The 13,728-nt window shown below is 32.3% G+C and overlaps 1 protein-coding gene across 1 annotated transcript; it reads left to right on the top strand.

Moving 5' to 3' along the window:
* Positions 1–9,284: 9,284 nt before the first annotated feature.
* On the top strand, positions 9,285–10,665 carry LOC105212875 (uncharacterized). The gene has a single exon (XM_011185210.3). It carries the CDS (start codon positions 9,590–9,592, stop codon positions 10,019–10,021), a length of 432 nt encoding a protein of 143 aa, XP_011183512.2. The 5' UTR covers positions 9,285–9,589; the 3' UTR covers positions 10,022–10,665.
* Positions 10,666–13,728: the final 3,063 nt, after the last annotated feature.

The following is a 13,728-nucleotide window of genomic DNA, read 5'->3' on the forward strand; positions in this document are numbered from 1 at the left end:
AAAATTCTTTCACCGTTGGAAAGCTATACTATCCCTGAGTGACATAGGCTATATTTAGTTCAAAAAATAGGGTTCCTTACCAAAACTCCGATAATGTAAAAAATACCAAAAAACTTTCTTCAATCGCGAATGCTGCGAAAACGATTGAAGATATAACAAAGTGATGTACTACAATTTTGTAGAACTTATCATTATCTACAAAAAACGTCTCTAACTATTATAGTTTTGTCACAATTAGCGATTTTATATAAAAATAATACCACTACTTGAAAAGGCTCTTTATTTGTACCGTAGTATTAATCCCTATCGAAATAAATGATTTATTATTTAAGATTGCTTCAAAACCTTTATATAACTTTTTGAATTATTAGATTCTGACATTCCAATCAAAAAAGTGTCGCTTGATAATAATATAATATAAAAACAAGTAAGGAAGGGCTAAGTTCAGGTGTAACCTACCATTTTATACTCTCCCAATTTATTTATTTAACTTTAATTATATTATATAATACACAATTTGACCCACATATTCGGCATATATATTGTATAAAGTCCATTGAAAATTGGAAAACATAATATTAGGTTAGAAGCACCGAGGTCATCGTGTTCGATATATGGGGCTTTAAAAACCTATGGTCCGATTTCGACGATTTTTAGAATGGGGCTGCCACACTATAAACATAGTATTTGTGCAAAGTTCTGCACCGATATCTTCACTAGTGCTTACGTTATATATTGTAAAGTAAACTATTCAGAACGACTTCAAAGTTCTGGTATATAGGAAGAAGGCGTGGTTGTGAAGCGATTTGGCCTATTTTCACAACATATCATTGGGATGTAAGGAAACTATTACAAACCAAGTTTCATTGAAATCGGTCGAGTAGTTCCTGAGATATGGTTTTTGACCCATAAGTGGGCGAAGCCATGCCCATTTTCCATTTTGTAAAAAAATCTGAGTAATTTTCAACCTAACCTTTGTAAAGAAGGTGGGCGGGGTTATTATCCGATTATTCATTTTTGGACTATATTAAGAAGTGGCTAAAAAAAACGACTGCAGAAAGTTTGATTTATCTAGCTCTATCTATATCTAGAGATATGTACAAAAAACCTATTTAGGGGTCACTCCCACTTCTCCAAAAAAATTACATCCAAATATGCCCCTTCATAGTGCGATCCTTCATACCAAATTTTTCCATAGCTTTATTTATGGCTTAGTTATGGCACTTTATGTGTTTTCGGTTTTCGCCATTTTGTGGTCGTGGCAGTGGTCCGATTTTGCTCGAAAGCAACCTTCCTATGGTGCCAAGTTTCATCAAGATATATTAATTTTGACTCAAGTTACAGCTTGCACAGACGGACAGACAGACATTCGGGTTTGAACTCCACTCTTCACCCTGATCACTTTGGTATATATAACCCTATATCTAAGTCGTTTAGTTTTGGGTGTTACAAACAACCGTTATGTGGTGGAGCCAGGATTCTGTTAACAGGTGATTTACGCCAGACTCTTCCAATTATTGCTGGATCAACTGTTACTGACAGACTAATCGCATGCCTAAAATCATTTAATTTGTGGCGACACATAAAGAATCGCCAATTAACAACTAACATATGAGTGTTTTTGCAACAATATCAAATTGCGATTGTAGAAGCAGTTGCAAATGGCAGGGTCGCAGTTGACACCTCGATGGATTAATAGCATTTCCAACAGATTTCTGTCACTTCATTGACTCGAAAGAGAAGTTTTCCTGATATGAAACCTCAATATGATAACCATAAATGACTGATTGAATGAACAATATTGGTGGTAAAAAAAGATATCGATGATGCGACAATTTCGGTCCAAGAGAGATGACACAGCTACAAACCAGGATGACGTAGTCAATTATCTCAAACTATATCAAAGTAGTGTGAGTTGTCATCATGCTGCGTAAACTAAATCAACCTCGAGTAATCAATATCGTCGCCGAAGCCAAGATTGGTCCAACTTAATTTAATGTATACCTTAGCCACAAAAACGTGTGGCCGGGTCTGCTAGTAATTAATAAATTTCTTGATAGTCGCATTGTAACCATTTGCAAAAAACACCCTTTCAAGTGGTCGGAGGCGATGGCAGCATAAATTGGAAATGTAGTTAGTGATTTAACAGTTCTCAGGTGCTTCTAAAAGGTCAAGCTATCAAATCGAATAGCTAGGAAGCTTACGTTATTGCGAGCAACATATTTTAATATGAGGTTAAACTTGGATATGAAATAGATTGGCCAGGAGCAAAAAAGTGGAGAAATAGAGAAAAAATAAATCGGACGTGGAAATCTTTTCCTTATGGGTGACGTACACTTCATTCACAACCGTTCCTAAAATAAAATATTTTTGTTTCGTGTATATCTTACTTACTAACTTAAATTTTTTTTTTTCTATTTTAAATTAACTCGTGATTGAACTTTGTCATAATGAATCACATTTTTTCAATGCGGCCAAGTCTCTGATGCAGTTCAATTGTAACAACAGTATGGGATCCAATTTATCCACTTAAAACAAACATATAGAGCTTCAAAAGCTTTTGCGTGAAATGGTACTTAAAATAATGTCTTCATCATCTTCTCCTCTTACTATTCAAATCCTTGTCCTTTTTAGAACATTTTTAAATTATCATATCGGATAATCGGATAATCGTGATTCTACTCGTACTAGTATATTGTAAAGTGAAAGTATTTGAGGAATTTAAAATTTTGTTCTGCAATGCAATCCAATTTCGCTCAATTTCAAACTATTATGTAACGATATGAAGAAAACATTATAAAGTTTAGTTCGGCTGAATAGTCGCTGAGATACAGAATTTTAAGTAAAACTTGAGGGTGTTTCCCTTAGACACCGTATTATAAGACGCCTACATTCCACACAAATGTTATGTTGAAAACTACTAAACCACTAAGGAAAAATAGCAGAAGCCAAAGGTTATTGCAAAGATGGTACAGAAAAGTTGCACGCAGACTGATATGAAAAACAGAAAACGGGTGTGGCCCCGCCTACTTCCCATACCATTTTCTTCCTATCATCATCTAATTCGCTTACGTTTAGATATTGGAACAAAACTTTACACAAATATATTGTGGCATCGTTCGCCTAAAATTAGGTCTATGACTACTTAAGGCCCAAATACCGAAAACCCGAGTACAGGGCGGAATAAATACAATATTTTCTTGATAAAATAAAACATTTTAAGTGAACGTAAAATCTTTGATATAATGCAGCTTAGTTGCAAAAATAGTTGATATCGGTTGAGGAAGCTCCCATAGACTATATATAATGACTTTCGCTATTATAGTGGACTCTAAGCCGCATATGTAGGCCAAATTGTATGATGTTTTAATAAAAGTTATTTGTCAACATAATAGTTGTATGAAGGAGTGATCGTGGCTATTACACAATTTCAATCATTTCACACTTCATCTTCGAATGTCATGCGAAAATGTTTTTACTAAGTACGATTGATATACTATGTACCTTAAACAGATTAAAAGGCTAAGCCAAGCCTACTTTTCGGAAATATTTACACAATATTAACCTGCCACGTTGTTATCAATATATTTTAAGCTCATGATTTTGGCAAATTTTTCTAATTTCTTATTTTTTTTTAAATTTTATATTTCGTTTGAATTTCATGGCAATCAACGAAGGCACGTATTTGCTCCGTCGATAATTTCTACGATGCACTGATAACATTCAATAATAAAATGCATTGGCCTCGATGACAGTGAAATTTCATATAATTTATTATTTAATTTCAATTATATTTTAAAACACATGAATACTGTTATTTTGCTTAACAGTGCAGTTCATAGGGATCAATTGCTGTGGGCCGTCGTACGCCAACGAAATGACGCAGTTGTTGAGATCAAACGTGAGTTGATTGTAGAGTTGTAAATAAACCGTTATATACTGTCATTTACTCTCGTATGTATGTACACATAAACATAAACATGTAACTGATAAGATTGATATAAGCTTCTAAAGAGGTATACATACATATTTATTTTATAAACAAAATTGCATAAAATTAATTTTATGAGCAAGTCGACTCACACGCTTACTAAAGATTGGAAGATTTCACACAGGCTTCTTGGCCTCGGACGACTGATCGTTAATCATACAGTCCCAGATCATTTTCTAATTGATCTAAATTTAATTTATATGAATTGTATAATCTAAAAGCAAATTTTAACAAAAGTTAAAATTAAGTTATGAGATTAACTGTAATGTAAACATCCTTAGATAACTAGGAAAATGGTTTAAGGAAAATCTTATGGTTAAGTATTATTTTCCAGACTCATACGTCGTATAGACTAACAATCCTTATTCATTTTCGAAAATGTTCTAGTCGATCGAAGACCAAAAAAAGAACGTTTGAGCGATCATCATAATATTTAAGAACCCCATCTGCGAAGGATTTTTAATCGGAAAAGCGTTCGACATACATGCATTAATATATTGCATTGAATATATGTATTACAACTTTCATGAAGGTAGTCATAAAAATTAAACAATTTCTCATCAGAAAATACTACATAACGTTCTTCGACCTAGGTCCTATTTACTCTTTACATGTCAAGTCATTGTGTTCTAACAGAGGTATTGTAAATACTTTTTGTAATTTTGTATGTATAATCTTGAGAATTCGATAATTCTTATTTGCTTCTGAGCTGATGTAATTACCAATGAACTTTACAACTGCGATTAATTTTGATTATAGCCTTTTCGCACAGGAGTTAATTGATAAATTAAAGGGACTTTGCTCGATTAAAGCTCGATTTACAATATAAAACAACAATCTTATTATAGTAACATTGATATCTAAGCGCGATGTTGCATACGCTGTAAAATTGTGTTTGCCTGTGTTTATATTGGCAACCTCTTACGAACAGCAGAAACAAAAATGTATAACAACTGATCGAATATCCGGCTGTGCGAAAGGCGAAACTGGTTTCTCAATTGTAATCTTAATGTATTAAATTAGTTTGGCTGTGCGAAATAGCTTTTACTTATTTAATTTGATCAGCATTGGACAAATCCATCAATGTGTTTCAACAGTAGCTCAAAATTGTTTATATCGTAATAATGAACTAATAGGTTTAGGGTATCAATATAATGTCTCGATCCAAACTTTGTCTAGCTCCTAGTAATCTGCTTTGCAGACGTCAAAAATAAAAAAAATAATTTACGGTGTATTCGTCTCTCATAGTGAAATAATCTTACTCCGTCAGCAGCTATCATTCATTCAACTCTTTGAGACCGATCTAGCTAATATTGATGTATGTATTACACGTTTTCAGATGTGGATGAGAGTCAGATTTCCAGGAATGATACATTTTTCCGTATTCAGAGATTTACTTTATAAATACCTGGAAGACTAACAAAGATTACGCTATAAAGGTGAGCAATGTTAATCATAATAATAAATTATATTAAAACACTTATAATTACTTCAGCGTGTAATGTGCTGTTGAAATATAAGCGAAATTCATTATCAGCGATATACAGATGTATGTAGTTATATGAGATTCTAGTATAGGTATATAAGTATTAGGAATGCACACACAAAACTCGTGTTACAAACTGCACACTGTATACGATACATATGTACATAACTATATTTATGCCGCATTCTAAGTCATTAAAAATCCATAACAATATCAGCCTTTGTTAAATGATATTTTTTCTACATTTACTATTACAATCACGCTTCAATCACTTAATTTTTTCAGAGACTGAAATACATACATACATTTATTTATATACATATTTATAAAATTTAATGTCAAGGCTGATGAAAATAAAAGCGCAATTAAAAATACAAAACTGTTATGCGTTCTAAAGAGCACTATGCCTACTCTTACCGTTATCTTTTAAAAATTTTGTTATTGTTTTTCACGATTCCACAGGCGCTTTGGGCTGACGTAAGAATTTTAAAATATTTGAATCGTCTACTCATTCTGGACTTAAGGGATTATGTGGGTTTCAGATTCTAAAAACAATGGTATTTATACCTTTTTTTAAATATATACAATCATATATTTCATTTAAACAATTCAGCGTATCGAAGATACGTGTTTAAACAGTATTGTGTGAAATTTTTTTTTTTAATTTCCGAAAACTCAGCCGTTGGCACCTCATCTCCAATGACGTCTCCAAACAATGGTCTTGCGGTAGACATCATAATTCATGATTGATTCATCTAAAAACAATAAACTAGATAAATCTAGTTAATGAACGAAGGAAATAGGAAAATATTGAAATTTGAATTTTTGACAGAATTTTAACCAAAAAACCCACTGTTTTGGCTAAATTTTCGGCATATGAATATTGGCTCGAAAAAATAGTAAGAATAATAAAGATATAAAAAAATCATTCATTCATTAACTAGATACAGATACAGAGATATCGTGTCCACCGACTTGAAAAATTGAGTGTTGAGATAAATGCGTTTAACATTTTACATTCGTACTGACGTGACCTGAAGGACGGAACTTTCAAAGGGTATATCTCTTAAAATATTAATCGGATTGGATTCATTTTCGGATAATATTTTAAACATATTGCACTATTTAATAAGACATTACATTATTTTTTTGAAATTTTGAAATCCACCTAACCCCTTAAGACATGAATGTGGACTTAAGTTTGTATGTCCGCGAAGAGACGCAATTTCTGCTGACTAAAAATAATTCGCAAAAGTTTTTATTTAGTTTTTTTCGAGTTCAAATTTACAGTCTAATAGAATAAAGCCGGATGCCTCGTCTAGCTTATGTGGGGCTAATTTTATTAAGCTCATCCCAAGTATAAATTGGAAACAGCAAACTTTCGCTTTTATTATGAATAAGAATTTCATTTATTATCACTTTAAGACTTCTATACATGTGTTATCTATTTATAATCAATTAGTCAAAATAATCAAAATATGCAAGTAGAATTTCTTTACTGCGAATAGAGTTATGCTTAGAGAGACCCACCAAATATAGTTTCTAAGTGAGTACAAGCTCCGATAATTGCAAGAACAATGAATTCAATTACCAACTGAGCAGAATTAGATTATATTAACCGATGATCTCGTTTGCAAAAGTTCGTGCTTGTGCACAATAATCAGTCTTACCTCCGGTATAAAATTTCGTTATCACTCATAAACGAATATTTTATGATTTCTAAATATTTTATAATTCAATACAAGAATTTGATTCAACTTAATCGCTGTCTTCGGTTCGCCAGGTATTAACGAGAAGCCAATCGAAGCTTACGTGAACAAACAGAAACTTTTGGAAAGATTTTAAATACGGTGAATTCACCAAGATAAGGATCATCACATTAAATTTTTAGGTACTAGTTTTCAAAACTGACATTTAAATAACCTAAGATCTCAGGTAATACCAACAACCTGCGGAGAGATATGACTAGTTTTATGGGCAACAATTTGTCGAATATTTGAACAAAACAAGAAGTCTAAGTAAAGTTGGTAAGTTGTAAAATTTGGTGCATACAATTCCATTTTCCGTCCATAGTCCATAGAATTATAACAGTCTAACATCAATGTTACTATTGAGAGAGTTGTTTCAGTTATTGAAACACACATACACTTTAGCTTCATAATTATGTTCCAGCTTGATTTTTTGCCAATATGGTATTCATTGTAACTGAAAATATCTGATGCGTCTCTTCTACTTTTTTCGTCAACTGCTGATTTTGTCATTAGTTGAGCTCAAATAAAAAATAAGTGCAACATTGTGATAATGTTAAAATATAATTAGATCGCCTTATCAAATAAGAGCATGAATGAAGCTGCAAATTCGCATTTCAAGGTCGTTGTAGGAGAAATATTATCTGACAATTCCAAATGAAAGCGTAATTTTTTATGTTCGTACTTTGTACAATCGGTATTAGCTTACTTTAATCACAATCGTAAATATCACGCAGAGCACTAATTAAATAAATATAATATAGATGGCCAAACATATGTACATAGTATGTATGTATGAATGTAGATATTTGTTTTGCATGAAATTGAAAACGAGTTTTGCGTGCAGTCTGAAAGCAAAAGTAAAATATCTTAAATACAGATGTAGAACATCGACGCGTCGTCGATTAGAACCCGGAATAGCGGTATTTCCTTCTTCGCAATTTGATAGTTAATCACATACATATGTATTTATGCCACTATTCCGTTAACGAACAGGCGTTAACTCTTACCTTTCGATAGTTACAGTTCTAATTCTAAATAAATAATACGTTAAAGTATAAGCCACAAACATGCCATATATAATATATATGCATCTGTACATATGTGTACTTACATATGTTGTTTGCAGTTACACCAGTCAACTCTGCTTATACTCGTGAGGAAAAGAAAGCTAATATCATTGGACGATGCTAACTTTGAAGACCCATTACTACTGATACAACATTACAAGTAGGCCATTTTGTAATATGATTCGAGTCGAAAAAATTGGTTATGAAAAATATAATTTCATTAAAAGTAGACCATTCGGCAATTTTATAAGATAGCCACAGCAGAAATTGCCATGTCAAGAAGAGTTAAATGAAATATTGGGGAATAAGTATTTATGTATATACAAATACTTATATCTCTTATTATCAAATGGAATCAATTGAAAAGAATAACAATAACAAACGTCTGTGAAAATACGCAGATTTCTTCCAGTTAAAACTTATAGACGTTACATAGGCGTAAACAATTTTACATTGCTTATAATGCAATAATTAATAGTGTTGTTTATTATTTATTACGCACAGAACAGAAATTAGTATTATTTTGTTGATCTGTGTTATGACTATTACATTATCGTAACTTTTGCTTTTGCATAGATCTATGTACTTATGAAGTAACAAAATTCGCAGCACTTTACACATTCATTCATTAAACAGACCGCAAAACAAAATATGGGCGCAAACCATAAACCCCATCCAACTCGACTTACAGCAGCCCCGCTCTGCCCCGGAGGAGCTGAGCTACAAATGACGCTTTAATATGGAAGTGAGTCAGATTTCATTGAGGCATTTGCAGAGCCAACTAACACTTACAGCATTGAGAGTACGAACGACGGCTGTGACAAAGTGGCAGCCGAGTGATGCGTAGATCAAAAGATCTCATTGAAGCGAAGCTCAGAGACAACTGCCCTTGCGGCGAGTAGGCACCGCGTGAGAATAAACGACTGACGCTCAACCACGCTTGAGATAAGGTAATCTAGAAACTTACATATAGACACGTTTGACATATAAATAGATTAAGACACGCTCATCGATTGGCATTCAGCGTCTTGAATCGGTACAAAGTGAACCGTAGCGTCGGCACAATAAAAATCTCACAAGAATTCAAAACGTTATAAACTACATAAAACAAATTATAAACGTTACGCTCTTAATCACACTTTTAAAATAGTGTAGCGTGAATAAAGTGCGTATTGAAAGTAAAAGGAAACGATATCGAAAGTGAAACACTCGATAATTAATAAATATAGTGGAAATTGTGAAAGCTAACAAACGGATTCAAGACATTCTTCTCCAAAAACGGATTTAAAACAAAATGACTTCAACAATTAGTAGCATACTGCAAAGTTTACGCCTGAACTCAACACCTAAAAAACCCAACGGCACTTCGGCAAATCCAGCGCTGCATAAAACCTTCCCACAGGAACCCAGCAATGGACTACTACCACGCGGCCTTGCCGAAATCCCGCTATCCGTGGTTGCGCAACATGATGACTACTCAGACTGTTGGATTGTCATTTACGATCGCGTTTACGATGTCACACAATTTCTACGCGATCATCCCGGTGGCGAAGATATCATAATGGAGCATGCAGGACGCGACGCTACTTTGGCTTTCCACGGCACTGGACACTCGCGATCGGCGATCGAACAGATGAGCGAATATCTGATCGGTGAATTACCGACCAAGGAGCGCATTTTCAGAAATGGCAATGCGAAAGTGCTGTCCATTGGTGTGCCACAGTGAAAGTGGAGAGCGGGAGAAAGAGAGTGCGTATTTGGAAATCTGATTACTCAATGTACATTCGCTCACATGTGTGATAAGCTTTATGCTCACACGTACTGATTGATATTAACACTTTGCACCCACATGTTCCTACATAAAATTTGGTGTCGGCACTGCTGATAACAGATTTCAATAGCTGGTGACAAACGAAACTTATCTCTATTGGCTTGAAAAATATGCGCATCAATGAATCGTGAATCGTGCGACCCGATAGTAACTACTGGAGTGTCAGTATATTAATTTCAGATACAATAATTATGCGAGTGATTTGGTGTGGTGTGATTTCAAAAGTTTAGACATTCCTACGAACATAGTAGGAGATATATGTAATTGTTTATATTAGTATATATAAAAATATAAATTGGTTCCTGCTATTTACAAATTGGCCTTTAAACAGTTCAATACTGAAAATTTTCGAAACTATATATAATCAAAGCACAGATTGGCATAGCATAAATGTACATAAGTATATACAGATTCCGTTCAAAACTGTATGCTTGATAACTTGACAGCTTTCTTTAATACAATTTCTGTTTTCAATGTATTATTGTTTATGCATTTATTATTTCGTAATGTACTTAAGTATCATATATGTATAGAAAATATACTATTTTTGTAGCGTGACTACGTATACAAACATTTGAAATAATATGTTTTTACGTCAAATGGACATTCAAATGGAGTTCTAGTCCATATTTAGAAAATCGTATCTGCTTAGTATTTAAAAATAATATTTTAGCTAATTTATTTAGAGAAAAAAGTAAAGTTCTTTGAATATTTATTTACTAGTTGAAACTCGCAACAAAAATTAAAAAAAAAAAAAACATAAACTAAATATGTCTTATACCGTCCTCTAAAATGTACATATGTATGTATTTAAATACTTTTAAATAATAAGAACTATATTCCAATAAAAAATATAACTAAAAATCAAAACTAGTTACACTTATTTGGAAATACATTCTTCAAATAGCTAGATCGTAATCTTCCAACTTTTCAATAACATTCTTGTAGTAATGTTTGTCATTTGCTTCAAAATAAATTGTATTCTATGTATAATCACAATTATCTTTTCGTTCATGTTAAATTTATTTGCACAGATCATTCTCTTCATTAAATTCTGAGGACATCGCCTAAAGCTAAATACGGGTTACTGATTTTTCTTTTTTCAAAGTAATTCATGAAAATTATTGTTAGCGTAGATCTTTCACATACGCAAAGAAATTCCACTTTTATTGATTTTAATTACATATTTCATTTAAGAAAATTTTTTTCCCAACATTACATTTAGTGTTTTTAAGTCAATACAATTTCCCTATTAAAGTTTTCTCAAAGAAAAAGGGAACTAACTGAAACAATTCTTAACTAAAGGGGGTCATCCCATACATATGTATGTACGTAAATACTTTTAAATAATAAGAACTATATTTAAATAAAAACCTTAATGAACAAATACAAACAGTTTACATTTACATTAAAATAATTCTACATATATTGCCATTCTTGAAATACAAGATCGCAATCTTCCAACTTTTCAATAACATCCTGGTAGTATGATTATTATTTTTAAATTCCAGTTTTATTGATTTTACACCTCAATTGTGTAAGGCTACTGGAGAATAGTCGCCAGTGTCGTTGCCCTGGTTACGGAGACTGGATTTCATATTACGATAGGCTACTGGTCTCAGTACGGAGATTACATACTCATATGCAGATTACAGCCCTGATTTTACATAGTTGACAAATATTTTGAATGTACTCAGCAGCATTGTTCAAAAGTGACAATTTGTGCAGTTAAAAATACAATAATGTATTTGAATCAAAATATAAAAAGAGCTATGTTGAGTATAATATGAAACTATTTATTTTAGCTGAAGAGCCGTTCCATTGTACCCCCACCAGTTGCTTACCCTGTCCGCGTGTTTGTGATCCTCGTGTAATTTCCGGATGATTTTGCATTAAATACACCAACCGATCGAAACTTTTCCATTTGTTACTTAAAATATGTATATGTGTATATATTAATTCAAATTACTTTTTTACTTGTACAGTTGATCTCCTTTTTACACGGTTTTTTTTTGCACGGTTTTTTTTTTACACGGTGTTTTTGAACACTTCCCAGTTATCATTTTTACACGGTTTTTCTTTTTTACACGGATTTTTTATTTTAATTGTATACTTTTTTGCAATAAAATCAAAATTCCATCCGTCAATACGTCACAAATCCATTGCTGTTAATAGAATTTAATAAATTCTAAAATAGGTTTAAATTAAAAAATACAAATGTTAGATTCGAAAGCCAGTGAAAAGGTTGCAAAAATTTCAATACGTAAACAAATAAATGAAGCTGTATGAAGAAGTAAGAAAAAAGAAGACACAGCGATTAATGACGGAACTTTGAAAAGTATTATTTTTTTACTATTCCCAGAATAGTTGTTGTTTGTTCCTTCTAACAGTAATATGTACATACATATAATACCAGAAAAGTCTATAACAACAACAACAATGAAAATTCTCACTGAACGAATAGATAGAATTTCATGTAAAATTAGATATTTTTTACACGTTTTCAATTTTTTGCACGATTTTTTTCTTAAATTGGTCCCAATAGTGAGTTTTATATAAAAATTTGATTTTTTTTGCACGGTTTTCTTTTACACGAGTAATTTACTGCCCCAGTTAACCGTGCAAAAAGGAGATCAACAGTGCTTACAATTTCTCCACCATCTCATTATATATATTGCTATACTCAAAACTATAATCTATAATGAAGAAACTGGTCTTGATCTTTTTCCTGTTTTTGACATATTTGGATACTGTAATGGTTAATAGTAATAAATAATATGCAAAAAATGGCGACTGGCGACCAGTAGCCTGTCATATTCGTCAGTAGCCTCTCTTAATGTATTTTTCGGTCTACGGTAACCTTTGGGCTAATTATTTCATTGTAGATGTCTTTAATTTTATCGATATCGATTTTGAGTATTTCCGTGAAGTTCTGTTTAGATCATCATAAAAGAGGTAGCTACATTTATATGTATAAATATTTTTTTTATAAACGGCAAGAAAAAATTAATGGAAGAATTAAAATATTTCATTACGACAGTGAAGTGATTTTTAAAAATTCGAAGTCGTTTTAAAGATACAACAATTAAATTCGAAGCGCTGCTTTTGACAGCTGGAAACTTTAAACGCGATTTTCTCAAAACTGTTTTCTTTTCAAAGTTTCAGAAACGGCTTGACCGAATGACTTGAAATTTGTAGGGTACACTCGGCACATGTAAAAGCATGGAACTACTGTCAATTGAATTCACATTTTTTTTCTTTTAAATGTCTACCAAAAGTTCAATTTTGGGAATATTCATTTGGTAATAGTTCATTCCATGCATTTAAGCTTACAGATCAAAATACCGATATATTTTATTGTTTCCGATATGTCAATCAGTCGATATCGTGGAGGAAGTGCGAGCCGAGTTTTTCGAGGCGGGGGTGTTCAGAATGCTGTAATTCATGTTCTCTACAATATTTTTAGCTTACAATTTATATTAATACTGTCGAAATATTAATAAATGATAATAAACTTTAAGCTTCATCTATTTACTGGTCGTAGAAAAAATTGTTAAAAAACTGTCGCATTCTTTGAAATTGAAATAAAAAAGTATTAAAAG

Source organism: Zeugodacus cucurbitae, chromosome 3, assembly GCF_028554725.1.
Source record: "Zeugodacus cucurbitae isolate PBARC_wt_2022May chromosome 3, idZeuCucr1.2, whole genome shotgun sequence".
NCBI classification, from domain to species: Eukaryota; Metazoa; Arthropoda; class Insecta; order Diptera; family Tephritidae; genus Zeugodacus; species Zeugodacus cucurbitae.